This window comes from Erpetoichthys calabaricus, chromosome 7 (genome assembly GCF_900747795.2).
Source record: "Erpetoichthys calabaricus chromosome 7, fErpCal1.3, whole genome shotgun sequence".
In the NCBI taxonomy this organism is placed as follows: Eukaryota; Metazoa; Chordata; class Cladistia; order Polypteriformes; family Polypteridae; genus Erpetoichthys; species Erpetoichthys calabaricus.
The window spans coordinates 186,521,327-186,544,134 of record NC_041400.2 but is presented as its reverse complement, the minus strand read 5'-3'; the positions used below and the strand labels follow the sequence as shown (position 1 = coordinate 186,544,134).

At 40.4% G+C, this 22,808-nt stretch overlaps 1 protein-coding gene across 1 annotated transcript in view; it reads right to left on the bottom strand.

Annotated features, from left to right (window-relative positions):
* chrnb3a (cholinergic receptor nicotinic beta 3 subunit a) overlaps positions 1-22,808 on the bottom strand; it is a 132,886-nt gene that overhangs the window by 8,724 nt on the left and 101,354 nt on the right. Inside the window, exons 2-4 of the mRNA XM_028806032.2 lie at positions 17,379-17,530; positions 6,914-6,958; positions 4,717-4,826 (exon numbers count right to left, since the gene is read on the bottom strand). Of these exons, the coding sequence (XP_028661865.2) occupies positions 4,717-4,826; positions 6,914-6,958; positions 17,379-17,530 (307 nt within the window). The remainder of the gene's footprint in view (positions 1-4,716; positions 4,827-6,913; positions 6,959-17,378; positions 17,531-22,808) is intronic.

The following is a 22,808-nucleotide window of genomic DNA, read 5'->3' as shown; positions in this document are numbered from 1 at the left end:
CAGAATCAACTGGTAAAAAAACAAAGGTCCTGCCTCCACTCTGCACAGCACTCACAGTACCAGTGTACAGGCCAACCATGATATCCAGCAACCTCAAGGGAATCGCGCAAACCCTCAGGATGTCCCACAGGGCAGCTCGATCAACTGAGTCGAACTCTTTGCGAAAATCGACAAAGGCTACTAAGGAACTCTGCCGATATTTGCGTTTGCGCTCCATGAGAACCCTCTTAAAATTCACTGTTGTTTGAATTATTTAAAATATATTTTTAGATATATAAAATTAATTTCATGATATCTTAAAATGGGTCTCTTTTCCATTTCAGATATCTCTATATATAATCTTCATTTGGCTGCAGTGGGTTGGCACCCTGCCCGGGATTGTTTCCTGCCTTGTGCCCTGTGTTGGCTGGGATTGGCTCCAGCAGACCCCCATGACCCTGTGTTCGGATTCAGCGGGTTAGAAAATGGATGGATGGATGGATAATCTTCATTTGGATCTTGATCTTTGTTTGTCCGCGAATGAATTAGAAGAAGAAGCACTAGATGGCAGTAGAGAGACAGCTAAAACATAGGCACTGCATTAAGAATCTCCTCCAGGCTTATAGTACTGAAGACTGTAGTACTCCAGTCACACCTCAAAACACAGACATTCAAACTAAACAAATTGCTGTGCTTTAAATTAACAATCTTTGTTTGTCCACGAATTCCACGCATGCGTAGACCACCTTCCAGTTTAGTACGTTGTTGTTACTCATGGATGTCAACAATGTGCCGGAATAACGAAAGGGGTGGTGGACAGTGTTACACTGGTTAGCTCCTGAGGCCTGATTAGAGAATGAGATTGCCGAAGATAAAAGGTACGTGCCTACGTAACATATGAATGAAAACGACAGAGGGTAAAATGAATGACAATGTAACAGCACGTTCCGGAAATTTTTATTGTTACATTGTAGCCGGCGAGTGCTGCGCGTCTCACAGTTGTACCGTGGCTTGCTCACATGTCAGTGAAGTGATCCCTATTTATGCTTTAAAGAGCCTGGATACCTATGTGTCCCCCTTTTATAACCATTGCTCCGTGTATATTGCCTTACTCTTTGGATTGCCACAAAGTAACCTGCGAGATTGGAGAAAGGTTGAGAAGAGATCGTGAGAGGAAACGACAGCGTCGTAAAAACGAGACGGACTGTGAACGGAGAGAAGCAGAAATGCTCCTCTACCACCACATAATTACTGTTCAGACAGTGATTCCGAGTAGGCCGTTCCTATTGAATCAATGAGCAAGGGTTTTCTTTTGTAATTTTGTTTCCCTTATAAAAAATCATAATGCTGTGCGACGAAGGGCCCAGTTCACGACTGGCAGCCGCGTTTAAACAGGGAGCCCTTCACAGACAACTTTAACACGCCCAACGTAGTTGGGCACACATGGCTAGTCTTACAATATATTTCTAGATATCTCAAGTTGTATTTCAAGATATCTAAAATACATTTTAAGATATCTACAATACAATTTAAGATATCTGAAATACATATCCAGTTATCTCAAAACAGCTTCCTGTCCATTTTCAGATATCCCAAATACATTTTTAGATATCTCAAAATCATTTCCTGCTCATTTAAAGATACAGTGATCCCTCGCTATATCGTGCTTCACCTTTCGCGGCTTCACTCTATCGCGGATTTTATATGTAAGCATATTTAAATATATATCGCGGATTTTTTGCTGGTTCGCGGATTTCTGCAGACAATGGGTCTTTTAATTTCTGGTACATGCTTCCTCAGTTGGTTTGCCCAGTTGATTTCATACAAGGGACGGTATTGCCAGATGGCTGAGAAGCTACCCAACTTACTTTTCTCTCTCTCTTGCACTGACTTTCTCTGATCCTGACGTAGGGGGATTGAGCAGGGGGGCTGTTCGCACACCTGGACGATACGGATGCTCGTCTATAAAAATGCTGAAAGATTATCTTCACGTTGCTATCTTCTGTGCAGCTGCTTCCTGAAACGACATGCTGCACAGTGCTTCGCATACTTAAAAGCCCGAAGGGCACGTATTGATTTTTGACTTTGTTTTTCTCTGTCTCTCTCTCTCTCTCTCTCCCTGCTCCTGACGGAGGGGGTGTGAGCTGCCGCCTTTAACAGCTTTGTGCCGCGGTGCTTCGCATACTTAAAAGCCAAACAGCCCTATTGATATGTTTGCTTTTCTCTATCTCTCTGATATCTGCTCCTGACGCGCACTCCTTTGAAGAGGAAGATATGTTTGCATTCTTTTAATTGTGAGACGGAACTGTCATCTCTGTCTTGTCATGGAGCACAGTTTAAACTTTTGAAAAAGAGACAAGTGTTTGTTTGCAGTGTTTGAATAAAGTTCCTGTCTCTCTACAACCTCCTGTGTTTCTGCGCAAATCTGTGACCCAAGCATGACAATATAAAAATAACCATATAAACATATGGTTTCTGCTTCGCAGATTTTCTTATTTCGCGGGTGGCTCTGGAACGCAACCCCCGCGATGGAGGAGGGATTACTGTATCTGAAATACATTTTAAGATATCTTATAATAAACAGGTAGTCCCATTGATAGAATAGGCATTTTTACAGGAAATGGTTTTGAGATATCTTGAAATGCATTTGAGATACCTTAAAGTGTGTGATAGGCCAATTTAAGATATCTGAAAATTCACGGTTATTTTGAGATATTTGAAAATGTATTTGAGATGTCTTGAAATCCATTTGAGACATCTCAAAATGTATTGCGGATATCTTAAAACAGGGGTGGGCAAACGTTTTGGCTCAGGGGACACATTGACTTTTAAAATTTGACAGACGGGCCTGGTCAGCACTAGATGCATACATATCAAACATAAACATAAAAAAGGCATTACAGTGTTAATATTTACATTCACTTTTAGTGGGAACAGTGTTGTTGATCACCCTTTTTTGCCAGTGCATCGAAGTCTGGTGTTAGTTTCGTTGTGGCAATTCTCAGAACAGGTTCTGAGGTGTTCATTGCTCAACTGGGATCTGTGGGGTGCTTTGTTGGTGTTCATCACACTAAAAGTCCGTTCACACACATACGTAGAGCCAAACAACACCAGCATCCTCTGTGCCATCTTCTAGATGTTTGGAAATTTGGCTGCGCTTAATGAAGTTGTCCTCCTTCACCCTCTCCTGGATTCTTTTGAGCAACCCAACGTTTTTTCCACTCAGATTTGACGATCCATCTGTGGTAAAGTTGGCGAGCGTACTCCAAGGTAGCTTGTGCCTATTTATGACCCCCGACACGCTGTCATACAAGTCCTCTCACCGCGTTTTCCCCTTTAGGGATTCCATGGGCAAAAACTCCTCCGTCATCTCAAAATTGTCATTAATCCCTCTGATAAAAATTAAAAGCTGAGTGGTGTCCTTTATGTCATTACTTTCGTCCAGTGCCAAGGAATATAATGTAAATGACTACGCTTTTTTTCTTTAACTTGCTAGCTAAGTTTTCGTCAATTAGCTCAACACGGCGAGTCACTGTCCTGTGTGATAAGCTAATTTTTTAAAATTTGTTCTTGCTCTCAGGACACAAGATGCCTGCTGTCTCTACCATGCACTCTTTGAGAAACTCCCCTCGGAGAAAGGCTTGCCAGTCTTTGCTAACTTGAATGCTGGCACATAACTTGCCTTCATGCTTGATTCTTGGATGGCAGTTTGTCGGATAAAGGTGTTTTGTTGAGCCTGCAAACTAGCTGCCAACCTCTGAGCGGTAGCTGTCCGTTCTTGCATTGACTGGTTGCTAGCGTAATTAGCATGCTTGGTGGAAAAGTGACGGCTGATGTTGTATTCCTTTAAAACCACAACGGTTTCTTGGCAAATAAGACATACAGCCTTTGACCGGACTTCAGTGAAAAAGTATTTAGTTGTCCATTCCTTATTAAACACTCACTGTCGACTCTTCTTTTCTTTGGCCCATGTATTGTTGCAGATGGGTTCAGAGCAGTAGCGGAGTAATAACAAGAGAGTAACCCGGGCTCCGCAAAATCAAGTCAATGTATCACTGCGCCTAATGCGCCACCTGGTGGAACGCCAGGTATTACAGGACAAGGTCAAATGAATGCAGTCATACTTATAATATGATTTGATTTGGGCAATTTTGTACCATTGTGTGTACCATCTATCTATCATATAGTGCCTTTCATGATCTATCTATCTATTTATGGGAATATAGTGCCTTTCATGATCTATCTATCTATCTATCTATCTATCTATCTATCTATCTATCTATCTATCTATCTATCATATAGTGCCTTTCATTATCTATCTATCTATCTATCTATCTATCTATCTATCTATCTATCTATCTATCTATCTATCTATCTATCTATCTATCTATCTATCTATCTATGGGAATATAGTGCCTTTCATTATCTATCTATCTATCTATCTATCTATCTATCTATCTATCTATCTATCTATCTATCTATCTATCTATCTATCTATCTATCTATCTATCTATCTATCTATCTATCTATCTAAATAGCATTTTAATTGAACAAAGAAGTAATCGGCTAAGCATGGCATAAACTAAACCTTGAATTAATTCTCACTTAAATAAATGATATATAAGCTATTGGCCACCTTGGTATTTGAGGGCAAAGTCTGAGAAGCACTAATAAGACAACCAAAACCAAGAGGCCGTATAATGGTAAGGTTCATATACCAACCTGCACAGTACTCACTTTTCATACAAAACAATGTCAGGCAGCCAAATGGTTTCTGAGGGAACTCTAATAGAAGTGATACCACCATACTCTTCAGGGTTCCATCTGAGTTTATGATCAGTCCATTCCTGTGTACAAGAACATTAAAAAAATGTTAAAATCAAATTAAACACACGCAGTACTGTGTAGATTATCCCTTGCCAATTTGTACCATTTTCATGTGATATAATGTGTGTTTGCTTCGAATACAATTGTTTTTCACTAGATAGATAGATAGATAGATAGATAGATAGATAGATAGATAGATAGATAGATAGATAGATAGATAGATAGATAGATAGATAGATAGATAGATAGATAGATAGATAGATAGAAAATGTTATTTGTCCCCAGGGGTAAATTTCTTCTTCTGTTGGCTGCTCCCATTTAGCGGTCATTAACCGTCTCCATCTATCCCTGTCTAGTACATCATTTTCTGCCACACCAATTGCCTTCATGTTCTCCATCACTACCTCCATAAACCTTTTCTTTGGCCTTCCTCTTTTTCTATTGTCTGGCTGTTCCATACTCAACATCCTTTTCCTGATGTACCCCTCATCTCTGCTCCGCACGTCCCCAAACCATCTCAATCTGGCTTCTCTCTCTTGATTACCAAACTGTCATACCTGTGTTGCTCATCTAATATACTCATTTCTAATCCTGTCTACCCTCGTTACTCCAAGCGAAAATTGTAGCATCTTCAGCTCTGCTACTTCCAGCTTTGTCTCCTGTTTTTCGTCAGTGCCACCATCTCCAAACCATACAACATGGCTGGTCTTTGTACCATTTTATAGACCTTCCCTTTCACTCTTGGAGGTACTCTTCTATCACAAATCACTCCTGACACTCTTCTTCCACCCAGTCTACACTCTCTTTTTCACCTCTCTTCCGAACTCTTTGCTGAATTGGACTGTTGAACCGAAGTATTTAAAGTTGTCTACCTTCACCACACTCTACTCTTTGCAGGCACACCCTTCCACCACCTTCCCTCTGATTCACACACATGTACTCCGTCCTACTGACTCTCATTCCCCTTCTCTCCAGTGCGCACCTCCACCTTTCCAGGTTTGTCTCAACCTGCTGTGTACTCTCACTACAGGTCACAATGTCACCTGCCAACATCATAGTCTGTGGAGACTCCTGTCTGACCTCATCTGTCAACCTGCCCATCACCGCTGCAATCAGAAAACGGCTCAGAGCTGATCCTTGAGGTAATGCCACTCTCACTTTGAACCAGGCTGTCATTCCTACTATACACCTCACTGTAGTCACACTGTCCTTATACTTATCCTGCACCACCCTCACGTACTTTTCTGCTACTCCCGACTTCCTCATACAGTACCATAACTCCTATCTTGGCACCCCAGCATACACTTTCTATAAGTCCATAAACATGTAGTGCAATTCCTTCTGACCTTCCTTGTACTTCTCCATCAACACTCTTAAAAGCAAACATCTCATCTTTAATACTTTCCTGGCATGAAACCATATTGCTGCTTACAGATCTCCATCTCTCCTCTCAGCCTGACAGCCATTGTGAATTTCCCATTGGGATTAATAAAGTATCTATCTATCTATCTATCTATCTATCTATCTATCTATCTATCTATCTATCTATCTATCTATCTATCTATCTATCTATCTATCTATCTATCTATCTATCTATCTATCTATCTATCTATCTATCTATCTATCTATCTATCTATCTATCTATCTATCTATCTATCTATCTATCTATCACTCTATCCTGTATCTTCATGGTGTGGCTGATCATCTTTATACCCCTGTAGTTACTGCAGTTCTACACATCTGCCTTATTCTTGAAAATTGGTACTAATATACTTCTTCTCCACTCCTCAGGCATCTTCTAGTTCTTCAAGATTTTTTTATATAATCTTGTTAGAAACTCTACTGCCATTTCACCTGAACATCTCCATGCCTGCATTGGTATATCATCAGGGCCAACAGCTTTTCCATTTTTCATTCCTCTTCATAACTTTCCTCACTTTAGCCTTGATTCATGAATTACTGTCTAAACTTAATCCAACCTTGACTCTCTCTCATTTTCTATATTCATAAGATCTTCAAAGTACTCCTCCCACCTAAGATGGCGGACCTTCATTAGTCCTGTTTTTCAATAGATTCTATTCAGTTTTATCTATTTAGTTCAGCTTACCTCCCACAGCCATACATTTGTAGTCATAAGTTGGTTCTTTTCATCCTGAAAAAGATAAAGAACATACATTTCAATTTATTGTAGAATTAACTGTAGTGTTTTGAGCTAAAAGCATTGTATAATTGACATTAATTTATATGATTTAGGCTGACTAACTTCTCAAAATAACAGTAGAATACTTAAAGTCAGAAAAAACTAAAAAGGAGGTAATTTTCTTCATTCACTTTTGTGAACAAATCTCATCTACAGAAGACGTTTCAGGTGTACTGAAATATCAGGAAGCCTGAATGCTCATTTGCTTGTTTAGAATTCATTTTGCCACCATTTATACAATCTTTAGAAAATCACAGTGTGGCTCTGTTACAGTCAGTTGTGTAGTGGTGCCATCTATAAATGACATCACGCCCCTTTAGTACGACTTTTGTGACAGTATGTGATGTGGGAGTGGGGTTGACATATTGTCATGTCATAAAGCTGTAAGATAAATGCCAGCTAGATGCCAGTTCTGCTGTTATGCATGGCAGGTAACCCAACATCTCCAGTGGTGCAGCATACTCTGAGCTTAGCCATCAGTCAATGTGCTAGGGCTGGGCGTTTAATCGAAAAGTAATCGAAATCGACATTCAGAACCTATAATCGATCAAATTTTTCCAGGTCGGTTATTTCGATTACTTTCCCTTTAAAAACACTACCGCGTGTGGAGTCACGTGACCCCGCTCCGTTACTTTACGTTATTCCGCCGACATGTCGAGCTTAAACACTGACACAACTGAGCAACAAGAGCAGCTTGTACCAAAGAAAAACGCAGTCTCCGTCATTTGGACACATTTTGGCTTCAGTAAGGATGACATCGAACAAAATGAAGTCAGATGTAGACACTGTAGAAAAGCAGTTTCGAGGCCCAAAGGTAACACCACCAATTTGTTTCAACACTTGAAGCACAATCACGTTACTGAATATGAACAGTGCATGGCTCAAAAAAAACAAAAAAGAGACTGACAAGCGCCCAGCAACAAGTGCCTCCGCAAAGCAGATGTCGATAACACAAGCGTTCACAAATGCCACACAGTATGAGAAGAGTTCAAAAAGATGGAAAGAAATAACTGACGCTATTTATTATTACATCGCAAAGGATATGACTCCCTTGGCTACAGTGGAGCGAAGCGGGTTTAAACACCTCGTTAAAACTCTCGACAGAAGATACACTGTGCCATCGCGATCACATTTTTCTAAAACTGCGCTGCCAGACATGTACAAGACATGTTGTAAAAATGTAGCTGCTGAACTGAAAAATGTTCAACACTTTGCAGCCACATCTGATCTCTGGTCAAGTAGGACGATGGACCCATTCTTGAGCCTTACTTTGCACTACATTGACGACGATTGGAAGCTACGCCAGAGATGCCTTGAGACGGCATATTTTCCAGCCGATCACACGGCAGATATGATTGCGCAAGGTCTGAAAGATATGATTTCTGAATGGGACCTCGCGGAAGAAAAACTTTAAGCCATTACGACAGACAACGGTGCTAATGTTGTCAAAGCTGCTGCGCTTAATGGATGGTTACGGCAGCAGTGTTTTGGACACCGACTACACCTTGCAATTGGTAAGTTCACGTCAGCTTAATTAAATATAATAGCACTGGGATGTTATCAAATTGGGCATATCTGGCGTTTACTATATTCTGGCTACGCTAAATTTGTTCATAAAGCACCTTTATAAATGTTACAATATGCTTGATATTACAGTGTTACAATGTTAAGTTCACATTACAATGTAACAGAACACTACATCTTTAAAGTAAAAATCATTGTGTTGTAAAAATGTGTTGTTAATCTGATATTATTTAAGAAATATAAGAGGCTCATTAATTTTGGTACTGTTAAAGCTTTAGGTAACTTAGAGTAAATTCATGTTCATATAGTGACATGACAAGATCGCTAAGATCACCTCATGCAACAGTGTTTAGAGAGTTCTATTTTCATTACAACAATCTGTTGTTTACATTAATACATTGCACATTAAAATATTTATTTACAGAAGATGCAAGAAATGCACTGTTTAAAATATTATTTACAGGATATATGAGTTATTTTATTTAGAAGAGATACTGCTTATTTTCTACTTTTAATAAGAAAAACATTGAAAATAATTTATTTTGTTTCCAAAAGTGCAAGTTATTTATTTTTACTTTTTTTATAAGAACAAAGTGACTGTTCGTTTTAGGCAATATGTGCTTTAATTTCAGTTGTTCAACATTGATGTTCAATAAATAATCACAGATAGTAGATAGTGTGTTTCCTTCAATTATTTTAAAATCAAGTAATGCACCCTTCATTCAAAAATCTCTCACTTGTAATATGTGAGCATATTTACTGTACAAAACTTGTCAGTGAACTATGAGGGCAAAAAAATAAATAAATAAATAAATAAAATAATCGTTCATTAATCGCAATCGAGTTAAAATGTTCAATTAATCGAGATTTTGATTTTAGGCCAAATCGCCCAGCCCTACAATGTGCCACCAAAGTATGGCACAGGTCTAGCATCCATATGTAGGCCTAGTAGAAATATATAAAGATAAAAAAGACAAACAAGTGTTGCATTCAGTCAGATATTACCTGTTTCAGATATTGGGAGAACTTAGCTATTTGCTAACCAAGTGAGCTTGATGGACTGAATGGACGTTTGTCAATTTTCATGTGTTCGTACCATGGAATGATACAGCAGTAGGTGGCCAGTACTTACTACAGGCTGCCAATATTCCCAACTCTGCCTTCAGTAGTTCAACATAACTGCACAACTCCATATGGCTATTTTTTGGCAGACCAGCTGTGTAACTGCTGCATTAAGTCTATAATTTAGGAATTGTGCAAAGTTAATTAGTTTTATCTGTTTTGTCTGTGCTTTAACTCTGTGTGATAGTTCAGGTTGGCTGCAACTGCTATCAATTATTGAACCGTTGATAGTTGTTCTGGTGTGCAAAATCTGCCATTTTGTATCTATATTTCCATTGTGTTCTGCCCAAGCAAGACAAGATAAATTTATATACAGGACACTTGCATGAGCCATTTTAACATCAAAGTGTACTGTTTTCCTGAATTGTACAAGTAATCAAGCACAGTAAGATCTGATGCACTCAGGACTAAATTGGCTTACAGCCTGGGAAGGGAAGACATGCCGATGCTTCAAGCTCTATCCGATTACTTTACAACCTGTGAAGAAGGAGATGCCGTGGGACTAGAAATTGCCAAACCAGTTTACAGCTTGAGACAGGAAGGTTCTTAAAACATCAAAGACTTTTTTGTTTGGGAAACGAAAAATACTCAAAGAGATCAAAGAGTCTGAGCAAATTCATGCATCATATTGACAGCCAGCCAATCAGGTGTATGTAACAATCATGTGCTGCGAAACTCCCGTGGAATTTTAATAATAAATATGCCTCGTCTGAGAGTGACATCAGAAAAGGGAGAGCAGCGACGTTAGAAGAGGGCGAGAGCCACGTCAAGAGGAGAAGACGGAACAACGTCAGGAGAGGACACCAGCAGCGTGCGACCGTTTTCATCTGATCATCAGCTAAAACGTTCCATGAATATTGATTGCTAAATCAATGCTTCCCAGGGACATTTATCTTTGACAGCTTTTATTTTCCATAAGCTTTTCTAAAAGACTATTTATATCCAGACTTTACTATCAATCTTTTCTATTATTCCTTAGGTGGCTGAGTTAGTTAGTTTTATTGTGAACATTCTCAAAACTTTTTTTTTTATACTGAAATTCTTCTGTTTTATATATATTGTGAATTTTGTTTAATGTGAATGTAATCATTGAATCTGTTGTATATAGTTCCTATTTGTCTGTTGTAGCGGGGGGGGGGGGGCTTTAATTAATGTAACACACACAGGACGCACATGTGACGTACAGCAGACTCCTGGCAAAAGCTGGATGATGCTTTTGCAGGTAAGGCGCTTCTCAATGCTCTCCGTCTCTTGTATAAGCTAACAAGTTTTAAATGAGTGTTTTCTGTCTGAAACTGAATGGAAACATCACGCCGTGTGGTTGTTGACGTGTTTTGAGGTTCTGTTGTCACTTTTGGTTGGCAGAAATGGATTTTAAAAGTGTTTGGTTTAACGGAAATCCAACCTCATTGGTATATTGTTTGGCTTGCTACAGGAGACAGAGAGCGCCTGACGTTACATGTGCTGACTGTGCCCTTTACTGCTTGTCTTGTAGAAAAAAGTGGATGACGCTTTTGTAGAATAAACGGCAGAATTCGGGTATTGCTGTGTCTGTCTTCTTCCAAATCACCAGCAGCCATTCTAAAGCCGCTACACTTGGTCTGTTTGGTATTATTATTCAAGTAATAAATACCATGTTGCTTTTAACTTTCTATATTTGGTTTTCATATCTTGAGTGATTGAGGTAATAAGGTATATATTAAGAGTACTTGGAGCAGTCGGAAGTTTGCCATTCGCAAAGGTTTATTAACACTAGAATCCCTGAAGCCTATGAAAAAACTTGTAATGTTGGGCCACCTTAAATTCCCTCGCACCTCCTCATCAGTGCCTTTTGTTTTGTAAATGCGTCGATCAGCACTGCCATTGGGCAGCCTGCTATCCCATTCCATACCAATGCAGTTTTAGTCATACACAAAGTTCTCCCAGCTCAAGTCTGTTTATCTGGGTGTGAGATGCCTGGAGTTGTATAGGGTAAATAATATATCGTTATTTGGAACACATGCATTTCATATGTGTTCCTTATCTACAACGATCTGTGTAAATGTAGGATGACAGGAAATGAGTGGCAAGAAATGTGGAACACAAAACTTAAACAGAAACTTTTTTCATGTTCTACTAATTATTGGCAAAATTCTGACATGAGGTGTATAATGTGTGAAGACTGAAGTCCAAATATCAAATAAACACTTTCACAAAAGGTACACGTATAACAAAACAAGTGCGCTTTTTTCTAGAATTTAACCAAACTAAAAGAAATTGGGATAGGGTACGACACACACAAACACCCACATATACATCTGCTTGGCTGGTGCAGAGGTAAGAAATGCTGTCTCCAAGACGAGAGGTTGTACAACTGTTATACATCTGGTTATGCTGGAGAATTAATAATATAACTTGAGTTTAATTGTTGATTAATTCTATAGTTTACATGAGTGTTCATGCCGGTAATTTAAAGATAAAATTGGGTACCAAATTGAGTAAACGAAACCACAGAGAATTCTTGTCAAGATAAATAACAATTCTGAAATTGTATTACTATTTAACCCTTAAACCACCACATACTTGGGGGGTTAATGCACCCCCAGACACCAAATACTTTTTTGCTGCACATTTTAAGGAAACATCACAATTCACCAAGAAAACGTGAAATTTTAATGGAACACATATTTTTTTCATGCGAAGAACATCACAATTACCACAACACTGATCATTTTACACACTGCCAATGAACTGTAAAAACTATTAAAAAAATGACTGCAACAATTAAATATTATGTGTACAAGGTGTGACTGACGCCATTGATGAAATTCAGTAAATCACAGAGCCAACTGCGCTTGAACTGGCTGCCATAGAGGCCAATGGTGATGCTTACAGGCTCGTCTAGTGCAGTGGCTCAGTCCCAGGGACAGTGATGCTGATTCACTAGGGGGCGCCAGTGGTCATGAGCTGGCTGCTCAACGAATGTAAGGCACTGACTGATCAGCTCCGGCGTGCTGACAAATTGCACTGGATGCCGACTATAGCCGGTGACGGTGTTCAACGAATGTACGTCGCCGAATATACTTGGCTCCGGTGTGCTGGCAGATTCCACTGGTAACCGACTATAGGCAGTTGCAGCATTCAATGAATGTACATCGCCAAAGATACTTGGTTCCACTGTTGTGGCAAATTGTACTGGGAACTGACTATAGCCAGTTACAATGTTCAACGAATGTACTTTGCCGAATATACTCAGCTGCGGCGTCCTGGCACATTGCATTGGGAACTGACTACACCCGGTTGTGGTGATTTAAGTGTTAATGTAACACTTGTCCTTCTAAAATCTATCTTTACTTCAGTGAAGTATAAAAAACCTAATCTGCGTTGATTTTTAGCCAGATTTTATATTGTATATCTATTGAAGTGATAAGGTTAAGAGGTGTTCACTTCATTTTTTATTCTTATTTCTTTTTCTTCTCTTGGCAACCCCTAACGGAAGTAGCCAAAAGAAGAAGAAGATTTCTTTTTCTTTTCTCTGGAGTAAGGGCACCTCATCTATTTCTTCCGGGTATCCCAGTAGGGGAGGCACAGTGTAAGTCATATCCACCCTCACCAGCACCACACTTTAGGTCATCACCGTGACATGGACTGCAGTTCTGTGCTGATCAAAAGCAAAAAGATGCCGACGAAAGAAGAAAAGAAGCGGGCCGCTAGGATGGAGAAAAGAAGAGTTGCTCAGGAAGCAGCAAGCACATCAACCTCTGAGCAAACGAATGCTAAATGTACAGAGAAAGAGGATGAAAACTAGGAATGCTCAAGTCAAGTGTATTCACTGCACGTTATCATGCAGTGAGCTGTTACTGGTTTATATATATTAAAAATACCAGTGTCCGCAGCACTGACCCCTGCTGGACACCCCTCTTAATGTCAGTCAATGTTGATAAGGTCTCTCGCACCATTACTCTCTGCTTCCTCTGTCACAGCCAATTCTGCACACACCTACGCACGACACCCTAAACTACCACTTTTTTTAGTTTGATGCCCACCTCTCATGAGGCACCTTATCAAATGCTTTCTGAAAGTCAAGATAAATAATATCATATGCTCCACTTTGATCATATCCTTTTGTGGAGATACATATTGTCACACATGTGCGCATAGGAGGCAGTCAAAGGACTTAACTAAGGGTAAGATGTCAGCTCGAGGGTGGATGAAGTGCACTGACCTCTTTTCTCCCTCCTCTACAGATCAACAGAAGGGAACCCCAGTTAAACCAACATCAACTTCCTCATTCCTGTCCAGACCATGCCCTCCTAGTGACCTCACTTCCGCCACTCCCCGCACGGACCCCGCCTCTTCTTGCACACCAACTATAAAAGCCTGTACCTCTCCTCCCCATTCAGTCTATTGGGACTCAAACTTTTTTGACTCAGTTGCTATTCGTTTTTGCCTTACAATATACGGGTTGGATCCCCAAACCTTTTTCTCTCTCTTTGCCTTCTTGTTACAATACAGGGTGAGTCAAAATTATGTTAACATTTGAATGGCGGAAACAATTTATTCACAAAACATACTTCCATATGTGCAAGATGATTTACAGGCATGGCTCAACCTGTTCGCCATCATATTCAACACATGTACCATATGTGGCACATAAATTGTCCACAAAAATTGTATACAGTGGACCCTTGACTTACGAACTCAAATCATTCGCGAGGACTGGTTGTAACTCAAGTTGGTTGTAAGTCAAGACTATTTTTCCCATAAGAAATAATGGAAATACCCAAAATGCGTTCCGAACCTCCCACAGCAACACTTATTTAACCTTTTCATAGGCACATACAGTGCATGCGGAAAGTATTCACAGCGCATCACTTTTTCCACATTTTGTTATGTTACAGCCTTATTCCAAAATGGATTAATTTTTTCCTCAGAATTCTACACACAACACCCCATAATGACAACATGAAAAAAGTTTACTTGAGATTTTTGCAAATTTATTAAAAATAAAAAAATTGAGAAAGCACATGTACATAAGTATTCACAGCCTTTGCCATGAAGCTCAAAATTGAGCTCAGGTGCACCCTGTTTCCCCTGATCATCCTTGAGATGTTTCTGCAGCTTAATTGGAGTCCACCTGTGGTAAATTCAGTTGATTGGACATGATTTGGAAAGGCACACACCTGTCTATATAAGGTCCCACAGTTGACAGTTCATGTCAGAGCACAAACCAAGCATGAAGTCAAAGGAATTGTCTGTAGATCTCCAAGACGGGATTGTCTTGAGGCACAAATCTGGGGAAGGTTACAGAAAAATTTCTGCTGCTTTGAAGGTCCCAATGAGCACAGTGGCCTCCATCATCCATAAGTGGAAGAAGTTCGAAACCTGGCCGACCATCAAAACTGAGCGATCAGGGGAAAAGGGCCTTAGTCAGGGAGGTGACCAAGAACCCGATGGTCACTCTGTTAGAGCTCCAGAGGTGCTCTGTGGAGAGAGGAGAACCTTCCAGAAGGACAACCATCTCTGCAGCAATCCACCAATCAGGCCTGTATGGCAGAGTGGCCAGACAGAAGTCACTCCTTAGTAAAAGGCACATGGCAGCCTGCCTGGAGTTTGCCAAAAGGCACCTGAAGGACTCTCAGACCATGAGAAAGAAAATTCTCTGATCTGATGAGACAAAGATTGAACTCTTTGGAGGAAACCTGGCACCATCCCTACAGTGAAGCATGGTGGTGGCAGCATCATGCTGTGGGGATGTTTTTCAGCGGTAGGAACTGGGAGACTAGTCAGGATAAAGGGAAAGATGACTGCAGCAATGTACAGAGACATCCTGGATGAAAACCTGCTCCAGAGCGCTCTTGACCTCAGACCGGGGAGACAGTTGATCTTTTAGCAGGACAACGACCCTAAGCACACAACCAAGATATCAAAGGAGTGGCTTCAGGACAACTCTGTGAATGTCCTTGAGTGGCCCAGCCAGAGCCCAGACTTGAATCCGATTGAACATCTCTGGAGAGATCTTAAAATGGCTGTGCACCGACGCTTCCCATCCAAACTGATGGAGCTTGAGAGGTGCTGCAAAGAGGAATGGGTGAAACTGGCCAAGGATAGGTGTGCCAAGCTTGTGGCATCATATTCAACAAGACTTGAGGCTGTAATTGCTGCCAAAGGTGCATCGACAAAGTATTGAGCAAAGGCTGTGAATACTTATGCACATGGGATTTCTCACATTTTTTATTTTTAATAAATTTGCAAAAACCTCAAGTAAACTTTTTTCACGTTGTCATTATGGGGTGTTGTGTGCAGAATTCTGAGGAAAAAAATGAATTTAATCCATTTTGGAATAAGGCTGTAACATAACATGGGGGGCGGAGTGGTGGCTCTGAGGCTAAGGAGCTGTGCTGGTATCCCGAAGGTTGCCGGTTCGAATCCCCGTCACTGCCAAAAATGCCATTGCTCTGCTGGGCCCTTGAGCAAGGCCCTTAACCTGTAATTACTCCAGGGGCGCTGTACAATGGCTGACCCTGCGCTCTGACCCCAAGGGGTATGCGAAAACTACCAAATTCCTAATACAAGAAATTGTATAAGGCGAAATAAAGAACAAAAAAAAAAAAAAAAAAACAAAAGGTGGAAAAAGTGATGCGCTGTGAATACTTTCTGGATGCACTGTAACAATAAGGTTAGCCTATCCTTCATATGCTTGTGGCCTGGCATTTTCTTCTCTTCCTGAGTAATGTATGTTCTCCTGGGCATTTTCTTCCAGAAAAGCCCAGTTTCACCACAGTTGAAAACTTGATGAGAGCAAAAGCCATTTCTGTGTGTTATCATTTCAAAGTGGTGTATGTAATTTTCAGCAGCCCTTTTATCAGCACTGGCTGCTTCACCATGCCTAACTATGCTATGAATCCCAGTTCTCGCTTTAAAATTGTGAAACAACCCCTTACTGGCATGAAATGTTTCACCACTATCACTTGTTGATGGCTTATCCTTTAACAGATCTGCATATATAGCCCTAGCTTTTTCACAAATTATAGACTCAGATAGGCTATCACCTGCCATCTGCCTTTCGTTTATCCACACTAATAGCTTTTCTACCTCATCTAACACTGTTGATCATGACTTACTAATATGAGTAACGCCTTTAGCAACACTAGCTTCCTTATACAAATCTTTTCTTTGTAAAATTGTTGAGATGGTGGATTTCGACATGCTGTACATATTAGCGAGATCAGTCACATGAATTCCACTCTCATATTTCCTTCTTCGTTTTGATTGTGATCGTTTTCTTTACCTTCGTTACCTTCTCTTTCTTCCTTAGCTTCTTTCCTAGCTTTTTTGGGGCCCTTTTAATAGCAATTATCGAAATAAATTATATAAATCACTGCACTGACTGAAATTACATCCACAAACACACGTATCTGGGCTCCGACTGACGCTTACGAATGCTCTCGGCTGTTTGTTTACAATCGTACAAGCAGATACATGTGACCGCATTCGGGTCGTAACTCAAGATGTTCGTTGTAATTCAAAACAAAAATTCTGGTCGTAAACCAAGTTGTTCGCATGTCAGGCCGGTCGTATATCAAGGGTCGACTGTATAAGTGTATACATAGCAGTATCATTACTGTTAACATAATTTTGACTCACCCTATATAATAAATCAAGACAATTTCAAGAATGCTTTTGACAGGTAGGGAGTGAAGGACATAAGAAGAACAACATTTAGCAAGCAAATAGAAATACTCACAACATCTACAAGCTGGGAAATTTTGAGTCCAAACTTGACAGTTATGGTATCATTAGAATGTAGGACCGGTCTGACCCACTTCTGATAGCCTCTAAAGAGATTTTGTAGTAAGGCATCCTCTGTTTCAGCCAAGGAAATGAAATCTCTGGATGCTGGAGAAAAGAAAAAGAGGAAAGGAAAAGGTCATGACCGCAAACGTGAAAACGTGCTGAAAGAATAAATCCAGTTATGCCTATTAGTACGACCTAAAAGCTTCTGCTCTAACTTCATCTGTGATTCTGTTACAAGGCAAAACAAAACGACTGCTGACACAGTTAAAGATTACATTCCTCCGCTAATCTATTCAGCACTGCTGACACTTGGCTTAAATGAATGCATTTTTATTGACGTGACCTTGAGACCGAATCCATATGTAATTCAGCTACCGCCCTCTTTAATTCACGTGTGCCTGCTTAATTTTCATACTGAATGAAATGCAAGTGTCATATTGCTTATTGCAAGATATATCAACTACAGAAAAAAATTGAATTAAAAACTAGGCAAATTTACCTTTTCAATTGGAATTGAATTAAAATGTAAATTATGCTAGCAAAAGCCATAAACACAAGAAATGTGTTATATCTATAATCAAATAACAGTTTTTTGTTAATCTAAATGATGGCGTGGCGGCACAGTGGTAGCACTGCTGTTTGTGTCATGGGTCGTCCAACTGTGTGGAGTTTGCATATTCTCCCCTTGTCTGCATGGGTTTCCTCCAGGGGCTCTGGTTCCCTCCTACCATCTAAAGACACATAAGTTATGTGACTTGGTGATTCTATTTTGGCTCTGGTGTGTGTGTTCCCCCTGCGATGGACTGGCGCCCTGTCCAGGGGATTGTTCCTGCCTTGTACCCTATGCTAGCTGAGACAGGCTATAGCACCCCTTGTGTCCCTGTTCAGTAATAAGAAGGTTAGAAAATGACTGACTATTAATCTGAAATCAAAGTAAAAAATACAAATCTATTTATCAATTATATTAATTACTAGCTGTCCCCTGTGGCTGTGCCCGCGTAGTAGTGAAACGGGGCAAACTTTAAAAATCAATAAACAAAAGGTATCACTAACTAAGTGGAGGCAATGTACACTTCAAAACGTAGAGGTAGACCGACTCCCCACTCCTTCTCCCTCGGCCCGCAACCTCTGTCTCGGATTAGCGTGAATATATCACTCCTGCAAGTGAACTATGATTCATAGTCCGATGAGAGAAGTCACAAAATCAATCAGAATGTTCAAACAAATTCTAGAAAAAAACACGATCTAAATACGCTAAGCAGTTCTCTCATTCGCTAGCTATGCCTTCAACACAATCCAACCTCTGCTCCTTAGGGACAAGCTGACAAAGATGGGAGTAGATTCATACCTGGTGGCATGAATCGTGGACTATCTTAAAGACAGACCTCAGTATGTGCGTCTTGGGAACTGCAGGTCTGACATTGTGGTCAGCAACACAGGAGCGCCACAAGGGACTGTACTTTCTCCGGTCCTGTTCAGCCTATATACATCAGACTTCCAATACAACTCGGAGTCCTGCCATGTGCAAAAGTTCGCTGATGACACTGCTATCATGGGCTGCATCAGGAGTGGGCAGGAGGAGGAGTATAGGGATCTAATCAATGACTTTGTTAAATGGTGTGACTCAAACCACCTACACCTGAACACCAGCAAAACCAAGGAGCTGGTGGTGGATTTTAGGAGGCCCAGACCCCTCATGGACCCCGTGATCATCAGAGGTGACTGTGTGCAGATGGTGCAGACCTATAAATATCTGGGAGTGCAGCTGGATGATAAATTAGACTGGACTGCCAATACTGATGCGCTGTGCAAGAAAGGACAGAGCCTGTTATACTTCCTTAGAAGGCTGGCGAGCTTCAACATCTGCAATAAGATGCTTCAGATGTTCTATCAGACAGTTTTGGCGAGCGCCCTCTTCTACGCGGTGGTGTGCTAGGGAGTCAGCATTAAGAAGAAAGACGCCTCACGCCTGGACAAACTGGTGAGGAAGGCAGGCTCTATTGTTGGCATGGAGCTAGACAGTTTGACATCTGTGGCAGAGCGACGGGCGCTCAGCAGGCTCCTATCAATTATGGAAAATCCACTGCATCCACTAAACAGTGTCATCTCCAGACAGAGGAGCAGCTTCAGCGACAGACTGCTGCCACCATCCTGCTCCAATGACAGACTGAGGAGATCGTTCCTCCCCCAAACTATGCGAATCTTCAATTCCACCTGGATGGTAAACGTTAAGATTATATAAAGTTATTGTCTGTTTTTACCTGCATTATTATCAATCTTTAATTTAATATTGTTTTTTGTATCAGTAAGGTGCTGCTGGAGTATGTGAATTTCCCCTTGGGATTAATAAAGTATCTATCTATCTATCTATCTATCTATCTATCTATCTATCTATCTATCTATCTATCTATCTATCTATCTATCTATCTATCTATCTATCTATCTATCTATCTATCTATCTAAGCGGATGTAAGATACGCCCCGAGGCTGGCACGTGAATAGCCCCCCCAAAGCCCACTGTGTCTAAATTTGCATTTCTCAAATTTAGGAAGCTACTCCTATCTTCGCCAGGATGTTGGGAAGCTCATGAGTTATCCTAACTTGCTAGGAACTTCCAGATGGTGGCATTCAGACAGAGGTCGGCACCTGGAAAGGCAGAATGTTTTGGTAACACTGGAAAACAATAAACTCATAATTAACTTGTAAGAGTATATAAATTTGACAGAGATGGAATAATATTCGGAACATCATAATTTTCTTGTATGCTGCGCGACGAATCCATCTACGACGCCCTGTGAGCCAAAATAAGAGTGTTGGTAACGTTACATTATTTGACACTGGGAAAACGCAGCTTTGCAATTGCGGTGATTTGGGTAAGGAATAACTAACTACTTCCCAGATTATACATCAAACTTTGAACACCCTTACCACACATGAGGCAACATGCAGATTCATACATTTCCCCAACACTCCACCCAACGTACTGTTAAAGCAGGCTGCATTCATGCAAACCGGCAAGGACATAAAGATTATTGACTCAAATGTGGATGAGCACATTGTTGTGTGAAATTTGCTATACAGAGAACCGCCAGACCTGACGGAAAATGACAAATCTCCCTGCCCACAGAAAAGATGTAAAACATGTGCTCATATTTATAATACAGACCATGGAGTTATACCACATTGCTGACTAGAACATTGCATAAAGGGATCATTTTCCTGCAGATTGTCTAATGTGGTCTACCTACTTCTCTGTATGAAATGCCCTGACGCTGCACTCAATGTGGGAGAAACTGGACAAACACTCCACCAACGAATTAATTTCCACAGGTTTCACATCAAGCATGGCATCACAGATGTTCCCGTAGCAGCCCACTTCAACAGCCATGGACATTGGGAGAGGGGCTTTAAAGTCCCAGGGCTTATGGGCAACTTCAGAACACAGCAAGAGAGAAAAGAATGGTGATGTGGTGTAAAATTTTGCATACAAGTTGATAAATATTTTGCTTGACTTTAGACAAGTCTGGCAAGTGATTCTCTGCAGGACTCTCTCAATCAACACCCACAGGGAAGCCAGACTGCCTAGCTGGCAAGCTTCACCTTAACAAATGGTTTTGGGGACAGGTGTGAGGGTGTTCTATGCCCCATTGGTCTGAAGTGTAGTTGTTTGGAGTTGGCTTGTATCAGAAGCCTTTAAGTATCACGACGCCCTATTGGCTGTAGGGGTTGGACAGAAAATCTATACATTTGCTTGCTTTACCTCTCTCTGTCTCTCTCTTACCAACTGATGAAGGAGCATCTCACACACCATGAACTGAAAAGGACAACACAATGAAGAGCACAGCTCGGCAGCCATATTGAGACAGGCATGTGGCCTGTTCTGAAGAAAGCGGACCACAAATGAGGACTTCAGTACAGACATTTTAAATAGCAAACAAGTCTGTGTGCCATCTGAAACTACACATCAGCATTTATCAGGTTGTATGGTTGCCAATATTCACTTGTACTTTGCTTATTGTTATTATGTATTAATATTATCAATAATACATTATTTAAAGTGTAACTTAACTCCTGCTTGTCTTTTACTACACCTTATTGCCTGAGGTTATAAATGTAGAAGGGAAGGTGGGGAGAAGTTATAAGTACAATACCTTATAAACAGGGGTACATCTGTGAGATTTGAGGAATTCTGACAAAGGCCACATATTAATAATACAAAAGGGGAAAGTAGTATATCACTCCACATAGACAAAACAAATGGGAAGTTACAGTAAACTCATGCGGAAATTGAACACATTATAACATTGTTTTAATAGAGACAAGAGTTTTATTGCTAGATATGAGGATTGTTTGCATCTCTCAGACTGACACAGACAACCTGACTACAGACCCACATTGTATGGAAAAACTCATCAGAAACTTCAAAAGACTTTGTTGGAGAGTTATCTTATCCAAAGATCTTGACCAGACATTGTTCTCCTTTCTTCCTAAATGAATATTAGCCTGGAGAGGTCTATTATTTTTTTACATTTAAGATGTCCCACTTAAAGGTTTTCAAATGCTGTACCTGTCCTGGTGTCTATATAAACACAGGGAACTCCAGTTTTTGTATTCCTTCTCACCTGAAGAAGGGGTCTGAGTTGCCTCCAAAGCTTGCATATTGTAATCTTTCTAGTTAGCCAATAAAAGGGGTCGTTTTGCTTGACGTCTCACTACATCCATAATGGCTGACACGGTACAACATCCTAGTACTACGTATATAAGTTGATAAATAGTTTGTATATCTTTATTTGTAGCTTAGACAAAGAAATGTAATATTAGTGTTTCACTGGTGAGAAGCTTTCATGTTTAAAGAACCACCACTACCCCAGTCTTTAGGACTGAGTGAGGAATTTTACAACTGGGTCGAGTGAAGCGCCCTAAAACCAGTTTGGCAAGTGAGTCTCTGCAGGACTCTCTCAATCAACCAACACAGGATAGCCAGACTACAAGCTGACAAGCAATCACTCAACAAATGGTTTTGGGGGCAGGTGTGAAAAGTATTGTGTGCCCCCATTGGTCTCAAGTTCGGCTGTTTGGGATTGGTTTGAATCAGGGGCCATTCTGTAGCATGATGTCCTATTGGTGTAAGGATTTGGACAAAGAATCTATAAATTCAGTTGCTTTACCCCCCTCTCTCTCTCTCAACAACAACAACATTTATTTCTATAGCACATTTTCATACAAACAATGTAGCTCAAAGTGCTTTACATGATGAAGAAAGAGAAAAAAGACAAATAAATAATTAAAATTAGGGAACACTAATTAATATAGAATAAAAGTAAGGTCCAATAGCCAGGGAGGACAGAAAAAACAAACATAAAAAAAAACTCCAGACGGC